General features: G+C 37.3%; 2 protein-coding genes and 1 long non-coding RNA gene across 4 annotated transcripts; 2 read left to right on the forward strand and 1 right to left on the reverse strand.

The window, feature by feature from the left end:
* The first annotated feature begins 1,162 nt into the window (after nucleotides 1-1,162).
* On the forward strand, nucleotides 1,163-4,501 carry LOC113036399 (uncharacterized). The gene is made up of 4 exons (XR_003274451.1): nucleotides 1,163-1,295; nucleotides 2,941-3,077; nucleotides 4,294-4,338; nucleotides 4,460-4,501. It is a non-coding gene; the product is annotated as an uncharacterized LOC113036399 (long non-coding RNA).
* Nucleotides 4,502-6,722: 2,221 nt separating this feature from the next.
* On the forward strand, nucleotides 6,723-12,860 carry paf1 (PAF1 homolog, Paf1/RNA polymerase II complex component). 2 transcript variants are annotated; one of them, XM_026193170.1, is made up of 14 exons: nucleotides 6,723-6,944; nucleotides 7,737-7,766; nucleotides 7,887-7,979; nucleotides 8,091-8,212; nucleotides 8,305-8,371; nucleotides 8,454-8,555; nucleotides 8,746-8,851; nucleotides 9,870-9,938; nucleotides 10,082-10,185; nucleotides 10,301-10,417; nucleotides 10,581-10,709; nucleotides 10,897-11,002; nucleotides 11,510-11,588; nucleotides 12,048-12,860. In XM_026193170.1, exons 1-14 carry the CDS (start codon nucleotides 6,898-6,900, stop codon nucleotides 12,473-12,475), a joined length of 1,599 nt encoding a protein of 532 aa, XP_026048955.1. In that variant the 5' UTR covers nucleotides 6,723-6,897; the 3' UTR covers nucleotides 12,476-12,860. The 2 variants fall into 2 exon arrangements, with proteins under 2 accessions (XP_026048955.1, XP_026048954.1); XM_026193169.1 differs by having other exon boundaries at nucleotides 6,724-6,944; nucleotides 7,734-7,766.
* A 181-nt stretch (nucleotides 12,861-13,041) lies between these two features.
* On the reverse strand, nucleotides 13,042-15,623 carry gmfg (glia maturation factor, gamma). Its single transcript, XM_026193171.1, has 7 exons — nucleotides 15,498-15,623; nucleotides 14,988-15,084; nucleotides 14,793-14,842; nucleotides 14,660-14,709; nucleotides 13,821-13,903; nucleotides 13,569-13,642; nucleotides 13,042-13,211 (listed from the first exon to the last, which is right to left on the reverse strand). The coding sequence occupies exons 1-7, from the start codon at nucleotides 15,498-15,500 to the stop codon at nucleotides 13,140-13,142; spliced, it is 429 nt and encodes a 142-aa protein (XP_026048956.1). The 5' UTR covers nucleotides 15,501-15,623; the 3' UTR covers nucleotides 13,042-13,139.
* Between the last annotated feature and the right edge of the window lie 1,793 nt (nucleotides 15,624-17,416).

Below are 17,416 nucleotides of genomic sequence, written 5' to 3' on the forward strand. Positions count from 1 at the left end.
TGATCACATTAAACACATTTATTTAAAAAAAAAAAAGGCATGATTAAGTGGAAATGAATAAGGCTGAGTCCATGAACAGAAACTGTTTAAAAGTACCCAGGTTGGAACCCTATTGACTGTCTTAATTGAACCAAAGATTCAACAAGGTGCTGGAAACATTCCTCAGAGATTTTGGTCTTGATAGCATCACAATGTTGCCTCTGATTTGTCGACTACACACATCCGTATTGCAAGTCTCCTGTTCCGTCACATTGCAAAGGTGCCCTGATCGTGTTTGGCTGGAGGTCATATGAGTACAGTAATCCCTTTGTCATGGTCATTGATCTAGATTTTTGATATGGAACATTATCTTGCTAGCAGAAGCTATTAGAAAATGGATTCACTTGCTATAAAGAGATGGACATGGTCACCAATAATACTCATTGTTCCAAAGTGTGACAAGAAAACGTTTCTGACATCATTACACAACCTGCACCAACATATGATACAAGGCAGGATGGATACACAATGTCATGTTGTTTGTACCAAATTTTGTCCCTCACTGAATATGAACTCTTTCCTAGACCGTTCTTTGTGAACCCTAGACATGGTTGTGTGGCAGGAGACCATCAATTTCTGAAACAGACCAGCCTGTCTGCCACCTCACAGTGTTCAAAATCACCTTCCTTTCTTGTTCTGATCCTCAGTTTGACCTTTAGGCAAGCTTGACCAAGTTAACACGTCTGAGTAGTTACTGTGTGATTGGTTGATTAGAAATTTACCTTGAGCAGTTGAACAGGTGTAACTAATAAAGTGGCTGGTCAGTTGTTGTTTTTGTTTTTATTTTTAATCTATTGTTAAATTAATTGGCAAAACCTTTAAATTTAATTAAAGTACATTTTAAATTGGTAGAAGAAAATAATTTCGGGAATATTTTATGATTCTGTTTTATGTATGAAAAATATAAACCGAAAATTACAGTACAGCAGAATATGTCGTTCCCCCCCCCCCCCCCCATTAACAAAACATTGTTTCTACATATAGAAGCTACTGGTATTGATAATTTTATAATTGAATTACATTATCCAGAATAGAATATGTATTGTGAGAAAGATACGTAGTTTAATTTGGAGGCCTGACAGGACCTATCAGCGTCCGCGGACCACGGCTTAAATGAACCGATGTTGTAATTGGTTCTGAAAGCGGAACTGCGCTTGACGCGTAATGTGACGAGCATTGTAAACAAAACTATGGTAAATGTTTCCTTAGCCTAGAGAAGAAGGAATGCTGTCTCAGGAGTCTTTTCCTTGAGTAAGGTAAGAGGCCTAAAACACGAATTCCCCTATTTAGATACCGCTTTCTTGTTAACAGTATGGGTGTGTGCGGCAAATGAAACGTTAGCTAAAAGCCAGTGGCTCTAGTTTTTTCATCTCTTGTAGCTAACATAACTCGATTTCTGCACCGAAACTCGCGTAAACAGCTCATTACTCTAACGTTATCGTTAAGGTAAAAGTCAAATCCAATGGTTAGCTCAAGCACCCATGCACTCTCAATGCTCGAAAGTGTCTAGGTAGATGGCTAGCGGGACTGTTTATAGCTTGACATTAGATGCCACGCTAGCTAGCTACTCTCACTGTCTGTGTCACGCTGAACGATAATCGTGGACATTAAATAAAATATGACTCTGCACAGGTTTTGTGCGGTCAATGTCGATGAGTTTGGCAAAACTAGCTTTCATTTCATTGTTCATAATTAATGATTTTTTTTAAACGTATCTTTTCTAAAAGATGAAAGATTAGCGGCACCAGGTATTTAACATCAGTTAATGAGTTTCTGTTCTTGTTGTCAATGACTCTCAAACATTGACTCAAATCTTTTCCACAACCAATTAATTAAACGTGAAACATGCACGGAAATTAAATGTATAGGGCAAAACACACAGGCTATACAATATTAATGAACCTGAAGGTCAATATTATTATTATTTTCTGGACCCCCGTGGCCTCCCTCTTCCCCCTGGCAAGACTGTGCTGGTAATGAAATAAATAAAATAAAGGTGAGCACGAAGTAGAAAGACTCCTTAGAATGAGTTGAAAAAAATAAATTGTCCTTTATTCCTGCATATACATTTTTTACTTTTGTGTGTGTCATTTGTATTGTCTCACTTTGTATGTTCCTCAACTTTATCTGTTTTTGGTGTGCCACCCCAAATATTTTAGTGGCCCACATTTGGCCACCCTTATGAAAAAATTGTGGAGGTGCCCCTGCTTCAGTAATGTTGAGGCCTAAGCTCTGGAAAGGCCAATCATGACTCTGTGTTTTTGTTTTGTCCCCCCCCCCCATGCATTCACAGAAACTGGTTGCTTTTCAACCAGTTTCTGTGAATGCAAACTGGTTGAAAAGCAACCAGTTTCCAGAGGAAAAAGTTGAAAGACCTTCAAATTGTATTGTTTGGCATTTTCCATAGAATCAACTACAGAAATGGAAGTAAATTGTGTATTTAGTTGCTACTAATAACAAAGTGCCTAAAGATACAGTTTAAAATCACTTCTTTGCCAAGGTGTCACTTGTGTGTCGATAAAACACTAATTAATCCTGTAACTTGGGTGCTTGAATTATTTCTTGGTCAGCCTTAAGTGGTTAACAGAGAAACATTCCTATGAAAATGGTCAGGTACAATGACCGAATTTAAAAACTCGTGAAAAAGCAGCCACTGTCCAAACGAAAACACGGAAAGACCTTCAGAAAGGCTGAGGAACTACTGCTCAAGACAACTTTAAAAAGTTACCAAAAAGCCTGAGTACAAAATCTAATACCTTGAGGAGAGGCTCAAGACTTTTGGACTGCATGTTGTATGTGCTACAGACATAATTTGATTGTTATTTAGCAACAACATGGTGCCCACTACCTTCATAAAACTGAAGACATCACTTATTTATGACGCATGTGTCGTCCTCACAGAGCTCCAGGATGTTGTGTGAAATCCTGCTCACATCGCTATGGCTCCTGTTTGTTATCTTCTGGCTGGAGTTGATAAGCCTGTGGTTGTTCCTGTCCATGTTCTTCCAAGACCGTGCATTTTACCACTGGGGGGATGGGTAAGAGATTGTTCTATGGTGTCTTTTTTTTTTTTTTTTTTTTAATATTTTTATTTCTTGAGTGATTAAGTTGTATCTACATATCTCACAATATCCGAATTAAATGTAGTCATTCTTCATCTAAGTACCTGATTTATTCTACTGCTTTTCCCATTGAATTGGTTTAAGGCTGCGCCATCCTCTTGTCGCCTTATTAGCTAGGATCCATAGACAACTTCTGCTATTAATTTATTTAAAAAGTTGTCTCTGACAATGAGAGCTTCGTGTCAAGAGCAACTAACCTATCAGGACTACGTTGAATGCATTGCTTTGGAACAAACACTTGTTCAGAAATTCCTCAGTTTTCTATGCAAATAAAATACAGTTTCTTCTGCTGCATATGTTTTGATTCAACACACACCAATAACAGACCAATCTGGGAACAGTTAGATGTGTGCAAGATGGCACAGTTGTGCTGAGCAAATTCAATGCTCTTTCAAATTTGAGTTTTTCAAGGGCAGTTAAGTATGTGTCAGTGTGTTGTTACTAAGTCAGATTGATTTGTACTGTCACCCATAATTATAAACAAGTTTGACTTCACATGACTCATGTTTTGCTCACTGAAATGTCTTTGAACTAACTTGGACAAAGTTTGTGGAAAAAAGAGAGACTGTAGACTCACAAGGATTGAAAGTAAAGATGTCACAATTTTAAACTATGGCTGTAATTTGATCTTAACCCTCAAGCCCTGTTTTGAACTCCTTACCTGTCTGAGCTCCTCTCTGCCTATGCTCCAGGAAAAACCACGAGGTCTAGCTCAAAACTAATGCTGTCCATCCCACGGACTAACCTCAAATCCCGTGGTGATAGACCCTTCTCTGTGGCAGGTCCCAGACTTTGGAATAGTCTCCCCTTAAATATTAGATCAGCACAAACACTTGAGCAATTTAAATCTTTACTAAAGACACATTTCTATGCCCTGGCTTTTAACACACTATGACCCAAGCATTTTGGTCTTATTTGAATTAGTTTAGCTATTGTTTTAATTATTTTACTGTCCTATTATTGTTTTTTTTTTATTGTTATTATTGTATTACATTGTTGCTTTTTAATACCATTTTTATATTGTTAAGCACTTTGTGCAGCATCGGCTGTTTGAAATTTGCTATATAAATAAATTTGACCTTGAACTAGTAGATGGGAAAAATATTTTAAAGCCATTCGCTTGTCATTGCAGGATGTTTGCAGATGATCCTGGACAGATGATCTACATGTTAAGCCGGTATGAATTATGTCTTGATTCAGTGTGTTGTGGGTTTTTGTTTGTTTGTGTGGTGTTTTTTAAAATATGAGCTGTTTGTTTATACCTGTATGCAAATCTGATCTCTTGTCCCTTTCCACAGCGCTGATGCCCAGACAGAGACGCAAACCTGAGATGGAGAAAAGAAAAAAGAAAACAAGAAGTCCACTAAAGACTCTGAATGGAGAGCTGTTGAAGTAATGTGACTGAAGAATATAAAAAAAAGGCAGGAGCCTTTTTTTTTTTTTTTTTTTTTTTTTTGTCTTTTTTTTTTGTCCTGCCTGGCGCACCCTTGTGCACAGTCCACTTTCAATAACAGATGGTAGAGAGGTACAGCATGAGTGAAGGGCCAAGCTGAGATGCAGAGGGGTGTGTGCAACATTTATGATTTTTACTCTCAAATTTTGGTGAAACAGAATGAATGTAAAGGAACTGTTGATTCACAAGAGACTATGCTTTTTTTTTTTTTTTTTCTTTTTAAATGTTGAGTGTTTTGATCATGTGATTCTATGCAACTACATTTGTTGCTTTTTACAGCTTATATTCATGGTTTCAGAAAGCTGATGACTGTAAATCTGTTACCAGATTAATAAATATATATATATATATATATATATATATATATATATATATATATATATATATATATATATATATATATATATATATATATGAATAAAAAAAATCTTTTTATTATTTGTTCCAGTCAATTATCAGGTGTTTGTATGTTTGATGCTACAGCTTTTAACAATGAGCTACTTTTGAATGTTGGATTTGATGGAACACATGTGATGAGTGTAGAATAGGTAATTAATAATTTGATCAAATATTTTTATACACTTAACACTAAGCGTTTCACCTACAGTACATAAAGCATTATTTGAGCTTGAAGGAGGTATCTAGTATTACAAATTTCAGCCTTTATCTGATTTTTGATCAACTGTATTACCACTCTTATAAAATAAATCTTATACCAGGTCAGAAGATGGCAAGGGAAATGTATTCATTTGTAAAAGGGGATCAAGAAATGTATCGGGGGAATGGTAGCAAGTGTATAAAGCAACTTTTTTTTTTTTTTTTTTTTAATAAATATATAGATATATCCAGTACATAAAAGGAAAAGTCCACTTTTCAAACATATTAGTCTCAGCTAGCCTGTGAGATTATTTGTCTGCCAGCCATTTTTGTGTTATCTTTAGGTGTCTGTTGATTAAATGGTTTCCCCTGAAACAGCATATTTGGGTTTTCTTCGTTTCAATAAATTTTTCTCCCAGAGAGCCAAATGTTGTCACTTTTAAACTGGTCTTAAACAATAGTTCTACAAGCTTTCTGAAGAGCTTTTTTGAGGGTATTTCAATTTTATTGGAAAATGTATTTCTTTAGTCAAATATATGGAAAAAATGCCAAAGATAAGTTTGGAAGAAACTAGTGTTGGGTTTTTTGTTCTGTTTTTGCACCAACAAGTTGATTCCCAAAGATCTATTAAATGAAAGCTTGTATTGGGTCAAGGTGAGGACAAGAAGTAGGAGACCTACAGCAGATGAGCAGTGTGTGTGTGTGAAAGCCATGTGCTTAAGAAGTTGGAATCCAGCAAAGACCTGATACAGGAGCTGCAGTTGATCCATCTACCGTCGATGCTCACTTCAACCTCATCAGAAATGGTGTGATAGGAGGGGTCTCTGTTACACCTGTTTGAATCTATTAAGCAAGGTAAACTGGGAGAAAAGGCTGAGGTATGCCAAATTCCAGGAGAACTGGATGAAACATCAGTGGCAACAAGTCTTCTATAGTAATTTATCCAAATCATCACTGTATGTATGGAGGAAGTCAGAAAAGGCACAACAGTCAATGTCTACATCAGCTGTAAAACATGGAGTCTAAGTCAGTAGTGTGACTTACTGACATCATTACAGTATCAGATTTTGATCCACCATGCAATACCATCCAGCAGAGGCTTAATTTTTCATGTCAATGATCCCAAACACATTGCAGTAAAAGCATACATAGATTTAAAAAATAAATAAATATTAGTCATGGACTGGCTTCCCCAGAGCATACACCTTGATGCTATTCAAGCAGTGCTGGATCATTTCAACAAAGAACAGGAAAAAAAGCCAGTCAGTATTCAAAGAGCTTTGAATGTCCTTAGAAACCTGAAGCAGATTTCTGAAAACTACTTATAGGAAAGCTTGCCTAACAGAGTTTAGGTTGTGTTGAAGAATAAAGGTTGTCATACCAAATACTCTGTTTCAAAAATCGCCAATGTCCCCTTTTCCTGTGAAATAAAATTTTAAAAAAAAGGACAACGGGTTGTTCAAGTACTTCAAATTCCAGAACACTAGGAGGCGCTCACAATAAAGAAAGTCCACTTAAGAACTGGAGATGTGGATACACTACCGGGTCATCATCCCATCCTGCTAATAAAAGATGAAAACGCACTCAGGCCATGAACTCGATAGGAGTTAATGTTTTTTGTTGACTTCGGACGTATTTGTGCAAACAAACGGTTTTGTTTTTAATTTTAAGCGTTTTTTCATAAACATGGCTCCAACGATTCAGACACAATCTCAACGAGAAGACGGCCACAGGTACGTTCAACAGTGCCTTTACAAGTTCGCGTACCTGAGTGGTTTCTGCACGTTTTGTGTCAGTTTACGACACGGAATTAAGTGTAATGCAGAAACAAGTGGTCAGCGGGTCCCAGGGTGCTTTTGTGATGTGTGTAGCATTAGTCGGAAGTGTTAGCAAACAAACAATCAAGCTTAACGTTCGGCTAATTTACGAGAAGCTTACAGAAATCAGCGTAGGGATTTCCATAAGCTTAGTGTCAGTAGTTTGTGCCGGTCAACAATTTATTATTATTATTTTTTTTTTAGCAGCACTAATGTAAAGTTCAGGCAAATCAAAAGCTGACTTTATGTTGGCTACAAGAATGCTAACAACAATGTGGCGGAAAAAAGGCGCCTGAAAGATTAGTTATTAAGTACTAAAAAATTGTGGTTTTAAGTTTGTCATATGTGTAGGGTAGCTTTTGTTCCTTTTAAACATGATAACGCACAAATACCCCTTCCAGTGTTGCCATTGCCAATATTTGTTTTGAATTTTTGGTCGTTCGTTTGTAATCTTGCAAAATACAATAAAACAAATAAAATGAGAGTTAGCTTGTAATTAGTTTAAGCTGTACATTTCAGACCACAGTGAAAAGTATGTATAGACAACATAAGGAATGCCCTATTTTTGCCCAAAAGGAGAGGTTCTCTGTTTTCCAAGTTGAAGACATTTGGATTATTAATATAAAATTAAATTGTGTAGTAAAGGGATTGTGCACTCTTTACTACTAACCAATGGCTGTTTTGTTGTTTTTTTTTTTCTTCCAGCAGGCCATCCTCTCACAGAACCGTCCCAGAGAGGTCAGTAGATTAAAAACATATTTGTATGTACTTAGTTTCTGTCAGGTACAGAAACTGCTTCTGTATGTGAAGATTGCTGGCTTACCATTGGTGTATTCTTTACTTTGGTGCTCTTGACAGGTCTGGAGTTGTCTGCAGAGTGAAATACTGCAACACCTTGCCTGACATACCCTTTGATCCTAAATTCATCACTTATCCATTTGATCAGCACAGGTATTCATTTTTCACTCCACTGAATGGAGTGAATACAAGTATTCACTTCCCATCAAGTAAACATGTTTAAACACACACCCATATATAACCTGTGGTTTTCTTTATTGGCAGGTTTGTACAGTATAAAGCCACTTCTCTTGAGAAGCAGCACAAGCATGAACTCCTGACTGAACCAGACCTTGGGGTCACCATTGATCTTATCAACCCAGACACATACCGCATAGACCCCAACAGTAAGTCTCCATCAAGGTTGATCCTGTTCTTAATTTACATTGTGAATTATTTAAATGTCTGCACAGACTAAGTTAATCTTTCACATTTTCAGTTCTGTTGGATCCCGCTGATGAAAAACTGTTGGAGGAGGACATCCAGGCTCCATCCAGTTCAAAGAGGTATGACTACTAAATAGGCTGGTTTGTGTTATGCATTCAGCAATATTTTTTTATTTTGAGCAATTTTCCCCTTCCCTATAAGGTCGCAGCAGCATGCCAAAGTTGTCCCATGGATGAGGAAGACGGAATACATTTCCACAGAGTTTAACCGATACGGTGTTTCCAATGAGAAAGTGGAAGTCAAGTAAGTTGGATCAGTGAACTCCACCTTTACATTTCACACATCAGAATCAGAATACTTTATTGATCCCTGGGGGAAATTATTTTTTTTGTTACAGTGCTCCATTATAAACCAACATTAACAAGACCCACACATGTACAGATGCATGTTCTAGGTGTTCATGTAATCGAGACGTTTTTGTTTTTGCGTTTAGGATTGGAGTGTCTGTCAAACAGCAGTTTACAGAAGAAGAGATCTACAAGGACCGAGACAGTCAGATTTCTGCGATTGAGAAGACGTTTGAGGATGCACAGAAATCTGTGAGTGAGCATATTAATATGCTGCTTGATTATGGCTAAAATAATAATCACGATTATTTTTACTGAAATTGAGATCTCAATTATTTGACGATATTTATTTAACAATGTACTGAATATTGGCTTTAAAGATTGTCAAAAAATAATATAAAATAGTGTGCAAATACTGATAACAGTGCAAATTTTGCAATACAAAAAATAACTGAAAAGTGTTGATTATCACTGAGCAGTGGTCTTTGGCGAGGAAAAACATTACCACGTTTGTTATCTCCTTATATCTCTGGGAGCTGGTGGGATATTTAGTCGCGTTGTACAGGGTATTGTGAATGCAGGTCTGTGAGGATGAAGCAGGTGTTGTCGAGAGTTTTTCTCTGTGCTCCTTCATTGTTTGATCGTATGTCACTTTGTGAGCGGTCCTCAAATGATTGAATAAATTTGTAGTGTTGCTCTGTGGTGCAGCTACGACACCGTAGCAAAGCTGACACACTACGCGAACCCATAATGTTTCCACACCACTGAAGTCGTTTTACCTCTCTTTTCAACCAACGGCATTCTTTCTTCAGCAGCCATTATCCTCTCCTCTCCAAATAACTTCTGCTTACCTTTTCGAGCTTTCCGAGCGTCCCTCGGGTTCTCTTGTTGTGACGGGTGTTCGAAACCCAGAGAGGTGCGCTTGATTTGCCACACAGAGCAACGCGAGAGTAAAGCACGAGGGAGGTGCTAATAATCGGCTCAGTCATTTTTAATGATCATTGAAAGCCCAGATCGTAATTTAGATTAAAATTCGATTAATTGAGCAGCCCTAGCTCAAATCCTTCTCTCCTTACACCAACAAAATGATATAATATGTAAAAGAAATTAGTTCAATTTAAACCTTGTATTGGATGTGCAACTCTTGTTCCGGCAATTTAAAAATAAATAAATAAATTGTTCTGTTTGTCAACTGATTTCTTTTATTTTGATACGTGTTTGTGTTGGTAAGCTACAAACTAGCTAAAATGCAGTTGTTCTTGATCTCCAGATTACACAGCATTACAGCAAACCCAGAGTTACTCCTGTGGAGGTACTACCTGTGTTCCCTGACTTTAAGGTGAGCTAAGTCCTTAACTGAATTCATTTGTATTAACCCATGGAACCTTAATGATTGAAACATGCATGCAACAACAACAAAAGAAATCCACTTTTGTTGCGCTGGTAGTTAAAAATAATAAATACATTTTCTCTTTGCCCCAGATGTGGATCAATCCATGTGCTCAAGTCATATTTGACTCCGATCCTGCACCTAAAGACATGTCTGGACCAGCAGCTGTGGAAATGATGTCTCAGGCCATGATCAGGTATGATCAGATGTGTTTTCTCTGTTCTCCTCTTCAACCGCTTTTATTTTTGTTTTTGTTGTTGTTTTGTTTTTTTTGTTTTTGTTAAATGTCACTTGTTGTTTGTGAAATATAGAGGTATGATGGATGAAGAAGGAAATCAGTTTGTGGCCTACTTCCTGCCCAATGAGGAAACGCTCCGAAAGCGCAAGAGAGACTTTGAAGAGGGGATTGATTACATGCCTGAGGATCTGTAAGTAAAATAATGCATCACAAACATGTATCTGTGGAATTTACTGCATTAAATAAACATTAATTGGGTGTTATTTATTTTACTTTATTTTATTTTTTTTGAGTGTGTTTGGTGAAAGTGTACTGTACACAAGTATAATGGAATTTTGTATGGTATGTTTCAGCTATGATTACAAGATAGCAAGGGAATACAACTGGAACGTTAAGAACAAAGCCAGCAAAGGCTATGAAGAGAACTACTTCTTTATCTTCAGAGATGGAGACGGTGTTTACTACAATGAGCTGGAGACAAGGTGACACCTTAGAAATGATTTGTATATGTTGACACTTGGATGGAAAATATTTTTAACTACTTCAACATTGTACATGTTGGTTTGTTGCACAAGTTTTGGTATTGGTGGTATTGATGTTGTTGCACAAACCGTCATGACAAATAACTGGCTGGCCAAGACCTTTTACAACTGTTATTCTGGCCTGTAGGGTGCGCTTGAGCAAGAGAAGAGCCAAGGCTGGAGCACAGTCTACAACAAATGCTGTGCTGGTGTGTAAGCACAGAGACATGAATGAGAAGGAGCTTGAAGCTCAGGTGAGTGCATTTCATTGTTTTTCAGAGCTTTCAATCAAGAGTTTAGCTTTCCATCCTATAGTTTGCTGATGAAGCTAGAAACGTATGTTGTTGTTACTGAAAATTTTTTTTTGTTTGTTTGTTTTGTTTTTCTTGGAAGAAGGTTGGGATTGATACAATGTCTTTAAAGACAAAGAAAACTATTTAGAAGTTTAGAACTGTATGATTGATCTAATAGAAGTAGTTCTGCTGCAACACATTTGATAAACAAAGTAGTTGCTATACAAAAGAAGTGCCGGTATGGGAGGTGTCTTTTATTGCTTTAAGCAAAAAAACCAAAAACTAACGGGGTCAATGATGGTTTGCATTATTATATATATTTAGCCCCCTGCTTCCAGCGTTTTCCACGTCACTCGACAGACTACACTAGATTACAAATTCTTTCTAGGAATGGCCGTATACTTTGATTTTTGTCATTCCTCTGTTACTGTGTATTTATAACTGACTGCCTTCACTGTGATTTTTCAGGAGGCACGTAAAGCTCAGTTGGAGAACCATGAGCCAGAAGATGAGGAAGAAGATATGGACAAAGAGACTCAAGATTCTGGTTAGTTGTTGACATATAATTTTTACTGACTTTTCTACCCTCTACCCAGAATTGTCTGGGGAAGGACTCTGATGATTTGATTTGATTGTTTTTGTCGAATTAAGCAACAAACTGTTTTAGAAATACGTGACAGTCTGGGCGGTGAGCTACCAGAGCATTTTCTGTAATTTTACACATTTATGATGTATGGAAACTGTCATGTGCTGTTGAAATTGCACGTCTTTAGCTTATATCTAGGTAACTGGAACGATTCTTATATAGTGCTTTTTTTTTTTTTTTTTTTTTAAACCTGAGCACTTATTGCACTTTATCTAAATCTAATTAATATTTTGGGGATTAAATCTGTAGTGAAATGTCTTTAAAGTGCAGTCTCATTTGTCCGTATGTGCCCTCAATGTAAAATGAGTTTGAGCGATTGTCAGTAACTATGCTAAATCAACGAACTGCTATTTTCTCCAGGTGATGAGAAGAAGGGCAGTGGCAGCGAGGCAGAAAACTCTGGCAGTGAATCTGAGAGAGACGATGAAGAACAGGAACAAAGGGGAGAAGATGAGGACGAGGATGAAGACAGAGGGAAGAGGAGGCGGAAGGCAAGCGGCAGTGGTAGCGAGAGCGGCGAGGAGAGGACCAGAGAAATGCGAGATGAGGAAGAGATCTTTGGCAGTGATGACGACAGCGACGACAATGAGCCAAAGAATTCAGCCAGGAGCAGCGGGGAGGAGGGCAGCGACAGTGAGGATGAAGGAGGGAACAGAAGAGGCAGCCGGAGTCGCAGCGCCTCTCCTGCAGGCAGCGACCGCAGCAGCGACCATTCAGAGACTCGGGCTCAGAGTGGGAGTGGAAGTGACAGAGGCTCAGATTCCAGTGACGCCAGCGACAGTGAATAAGACCAGTGAGCCGGTGACCTGTCTTATCTATATATTGAGCTCCAAACATTGGCGCTCTTACACTGTCATTGAGTATAATATTGGCCTGATGTGGGGCTGAAATTTCTTGCTGATTACAAATTGTTTATGAAATGCTGGTAACCTTTCACCTGGATACAACTCTGTTTAATCCAGTTTTTATTTGTAGATTTAACTCTAGTTGCTATTTGTACGCCATTCCTCTATGTTGTTTGCCAGATGGTCATTAAAGGATCATGTTTAAAAAAAAAAAAGAAAAAATGAAAGAAGTTTTCCACTCTTGAAATGCCTTTGGAGTGGGAATAGTGTAAAGCATGTGGGCTCTCAAAGCAGGTAATAAATTGTAGACGACATTTTGTAAAACAAACCTCTGACCAGAGTTTGTTCTTTTTCTGCGTCTTTTTCTGATTTGGGAACCTCTTGAGTATTTTCATGAATTTAACCTGTGCTGTAATTAGTACAGCTGATCTTATAGTATTGTATTTGTTCATCTGAAAAAAAACAACAACCCTAAAATGACTGATTTAAATGCAGAACTGACAAAGCTGTTTGGGTTAAAATGTTTATTAACAATTCCATACACACCAGATGGACATTAAACTGACAGCCTCGTAAAGGAACCTTTGGAGGTGCAGAAGATGTACATTCAGCGAAAAAATGACAGGTGGCTCTTCAGCCATTCTTCTGTCAAGTCATCGGGGTTTCTTGTTTCAAACACCTTAGAGAGTAAAGCAAAGAAATTATAAAATGAGCAATAGCTCATACACAGGAGAATTAACATGTAAGAAAAGGCATGTTTATAAGAAAACATTACATTAAAATATGAATAACCTGCTAAATAAATTGGCAGTAAACAAAAGTATGTCTGTCAACTACATAACTAAAAACAACTGAGTAGATTTCAGAGAAAAGTAAATCTGAGACTTTCAATTAAAATCTACAAATTTACAGATTTTCAATTTCTCTGAATAAAAAGTAGAAATATTATATTGTTATTATATTGTTACATTAAATACTAGTGTATTTACTCAACATACCACTGTATATTATAAACTCATAATTTTGTGATAATTACCTTTGTGAGCTCTGCAGTTTGGACCAGTCGATTCTTGCTTCCTGCATACATCATCTGCTGCTCTGGCTTGCACCCTATTAAAATGAAAGTGACATTTTTTGGGGGGTAATTTTAATACTCGCCCAAACATATCTTTAGAATTCTAATTCAACCTTCATCACCATAAAAACATTTAAAAGTGTATTTTAGATTAGTTTACTTTGCCATTGTTGCTACAATGCTTTAAGAATCTAGATTACTGTAACTGCTTACCCACAGGACTGGAGAATATGAAACACAGCGGGTAAGACACTCTGCCATCATCATGGACATATTTGTAGCTGTAGACAATGAATGTACGTTTCTGTCAAGGAACTTTTCTGTGTATATAACCATATCAGTAGAATCTGCACAGGAGCAAGCAGAAAGGAGTCTGAAGAGGTGTAGGTATGAATTGGAGAGAAGAGGAATGAAAGTCAGTAAAAGCAAGACAGAATACATATGTGTGAATAAGAAGGAGACATGTAAAGGTGATGCTGGAAAAGTAGTGGCAGCAAAGGTGGATGAGTTTAAATACCTGGGGTCAACCAATCCAGTGCACAAGAGAGGTGAAGAAGAGTGCAGCCAGGGTAGAGTGGGTGCGAAAAAGTATCGGGGATGATTTATAAGGGTTTACAAGATGGCAATGAGACCTCTTATGATGTACGGTTTGGAGACCGTGACACTGGCAAAAAGACAGGTGGCAAAGCTGAATATGTTAATATTCTTTAATTTGATTGACAGGATTAGAGATGAAGACATCAGAGGGACAGCTCAGGTTGAGACAAAATTATAGCGGCAACCCTGAGACTGGACGTGTGCAGAAGGGATATGGAGCAATCAGGCAGGAGAAAAAGAGGACCGCAGAGGAGATTCATGGCTGTTGTGAAAAAGGACATGCAGAGGGTTGGTGTGACAGAAGAGGATAATAGGATAGAATGAGATGGAGGCAGATGATCAACTCCGGTGACCCAGAAGGGGAGCAGCCAACAGAAGATCACTTGATTTTGCAAAAAGACAATTTTTTTTTTTAAATTAATAATTTTGCTTTTCATGATATGATGTAAGGATATCTGGGCTGCCGCTCTGGAAGTTCATTTCTTAAGTCATCCATTGAGATGTCCTAGAAGACAAGACAGAGTGCGAGAGACTTTTTAAATCAAAACAAACAGAGTAAATAAAGAGAGAAAGAAAAAATTGACTTACGTCATATTCCTCCTCAAGAATAACGAGCTGTTTCGCCATGTCTATTTTCACTAAGAAATTTCAAAGAGAAATCTTTTGTGCTTTGATTTTATTTTATATTAGTTGGTCTGCAGCTATTCATATGCGATGAAAATGTTTGATAATGGTTTTACAAATGTGAAGTACGTGTGTAAGGAACGGATAAACGTTACTTACTTAGTATGGCAGCATTGCTGGTCTCTTTTCGAAATCGAAACTTTTTCAGTTTATCTTTCAGACTTTCATCCACTTCACACACAACTAAAGAGCTTGACTGTAAAAACAGGCCATGAAAACATTAGTTAAATTGTGTCACTCTATTAAATGCTCAATATCTCCAGATAATACTGTGATAAATAGTTAAGTGGGCTGGTCTACAGACCAAAAATAGAAACAAAAAAACGGGGTGAAGGACATCTACTAGATCTGTAAAGGGCTCTATCCACCTTGCATGGGTATATTAAACATCCATGACACTCTTTGACATTTTGAGGGCAGGAAATGTGTTGCAGCAATATGCAAGATTGTAGTTTCCTGTTTTATAGAGCAAGGGGGATGGTCGCAATGGTTAAGTAGAACAAATATCTTTATGCGCACAGACAAATACGTAGTATTACGGTTCATCGAATGCAGTGAACTTCAATTGAAAAGCTAAGTCTTTCAAGAAATTGCATCAGTTTCACCTACCATTCTCAAAGGATCCTTCTCTGCTTTTAAGTCCTGAGGGTAACACCGCCTTGCTTAAACTGTTTGCGATAGACTGACAGTTACTTTCAAACTGTTAAAGATGGCAGGGGAGGGCAGACACAATGCTAGATCGCCTCTCAGTCATGCTTCCTCCTTTCAGCAGGAAAACATGACAGCAGTGGTGAAGCGGAGCAACGTATCTCAGTCTTTTATTGCATAGGGGATAAATTATGGAAAACATTTACACACTAAACTCACACATTTTACCGTAGCAGAAGAAGCTGGAGTTGAAATTGAATAATTTTAGGCCATTTAAACCTGAAGATGATCAGGTTAATCATTTTGTGTTGTCTTTTACTGTCACTTAGTATCTGCGACTTTCACTTCCCTTTATAATGTGAACGTGAATATCAAAGTGAAACTTGCAGATGTAGAAGACGTCTTCATATCCTTAAACAATAGCAAAACAGAATGTTGTTTAGGAGTTGAAGTATTTTATTTATACAATTTAAGTCATAATAATAAAAAATAAGAAAGCTATTATGTTTAAGCAGCCAAAAGTGTGGGAAGAATAATTTATTTAAAAAAAATTCTTACTGTTTTACATTCCGGTTACATTATGGAAGGGCAACCTATAAATCACAAGTGACAGCACATTGTAATATTAGAGTTGATACTGGATTTTTTGGTCAATATTGGAATTTGTAAGGCACTGGTCACTTACACATGCTCTGTGTTGCCTTATAGGGCCTTTTCCCACCACGCCTGAAACTAAAAGGCTTAAGTCAGATCTCACACTCTGCACGACTGCCGTGCATTCAAGAATCTGCAGCCTGAAAGAAATCAGTTTCCTTTCTTTATGAATAAATTACATTACACTTACACAGCAACCTACCCCGGTGCCCAGGAATATTGTCAAATTAGAAGTGTAAATTAATTGTGTATCTGATAGGAAAGAAATTTATTGCCATGCTGCTCTCTACTGGTGGAAATTGTAGGTATGTTGCACCTCTGGCCAAACACACTTTGCTGTTTCCTAGACCATTTTGTTTTAAATAAAAATAATTAGGTGCAGTGACCCTTTTTATCTGTACTGATAAGTACCAATTGTGTTCTTCATGATTCAAAATTGGTATTAATAAAATAATGGAAAGGAAGTAATGAATAATAAATGCCAATGAAATTGTAACAGCAAAGGAATGTTAACAATAAGCAAGACAACTGATAGACAATACCCAGACAGTAAAAGCTACCATATGCAGTTTAATTTAGTAGATAAAATCTTTTAGTCTTGTGTTTTAAAAAGTGAATTTTTAAAAAGATGCTACAGAGTCTGCAAGTGGCAAAAGCCACCTTTAGATGTAGTCACTACTTTGAAAGGGCAGAAGGGTCACATCCTAGGATGTAAGTGTATGAACTGAGCAATATGGTCAACGTTTCCGCTATTTAACTAGGGCCAGCATTAATTTAACAGTGGTTAGTAACATTTGAAATCAATTCTAAAATATACAGGAAGCCCATGGAGAGATGCCATGATTATGGTGATGTGATAAAGTCTACTAAAACCATTGAAAAGGCTTTCTGCTATGTTCTAAACTAGCTGAAGGTGGAAGAGTGACTTTTCATTTATATCAAAGAGAATAAATTGCAGTATTAGGATGCACGTGTGGAGGACTTCTTTCACGTCTGAGTATGAGGATACTGGTTTTATTCTGGGGGTGCTTTTTTATTTCAAGGAAGAAAGACTGGAGAACTGAACAACCCAAACCTGAATAAACTGGAACTCCTGTATCTCTTTATATTTGTAAAAAAAAAAAAAAAGAGCCAAGAGAACTCTTATTGCTATTCATGCCGTTCGGGGGACTGAACAATAACAATTTTTATTCTGATCTATAAAGTGGAAGAAAATGCAGCGTCTT

Source organism: Astatotilapia calliptera, chromosome 14 (genome assembly GCF_900246225.1).
Source record: "Astatotilapia calliptera chromosome 14, fAstCal1.2, whole genome shotgun sequence".
Classification (NCBI taxonomy): Eukaryota; Metazoa; Chordata; class Actinopteri; order Cichliformes; family Cichlidae; genus Astatotilapia; species Astatotilapia calliptera.

Excerpts from the sequence above, each read along its gene's own strand:
- paf1 (XM_026193169.1), top strand. The coding sequence starts at position 6,898 with ATGGCTCCAACGATTCAGACACAATCTCAACGAGAAGACGGCCACAG. Across the intron at positions 8,852-9,869 it reads TTGAGGATGCACAGAAATCT|ATTACACAGCATTACAGCAA; the intron begins GTGAGTGAGCAT and ends CTTGATCTCCAG. Across the intron at positions 11,003-11,509 it reads AGAAGGAGCTTGAAGCTCAG|GAGGCACGTAAAGCTCAGTT; the intron begins GTGAGTGCATTT and ends GTGATTTTTCAG.
- gmfg (XM_026193171.1), bottom strand. Across the intron at positions 14,843-14,987 it reads CAGCAATGCTGCCATACTAA|TGAAAATAGACATGGCGAAA; the intron begins GTAAGTAACGTT and ends GAAATTTCTTAG. Across the intron at positions 13,212-13,568 it reads AAACTGCAGAGCTCACAAAG|GTGTTTGAAACAAGAAACCC; the intron begins GTAATTATCACA and ends TTACTCTCTAAG.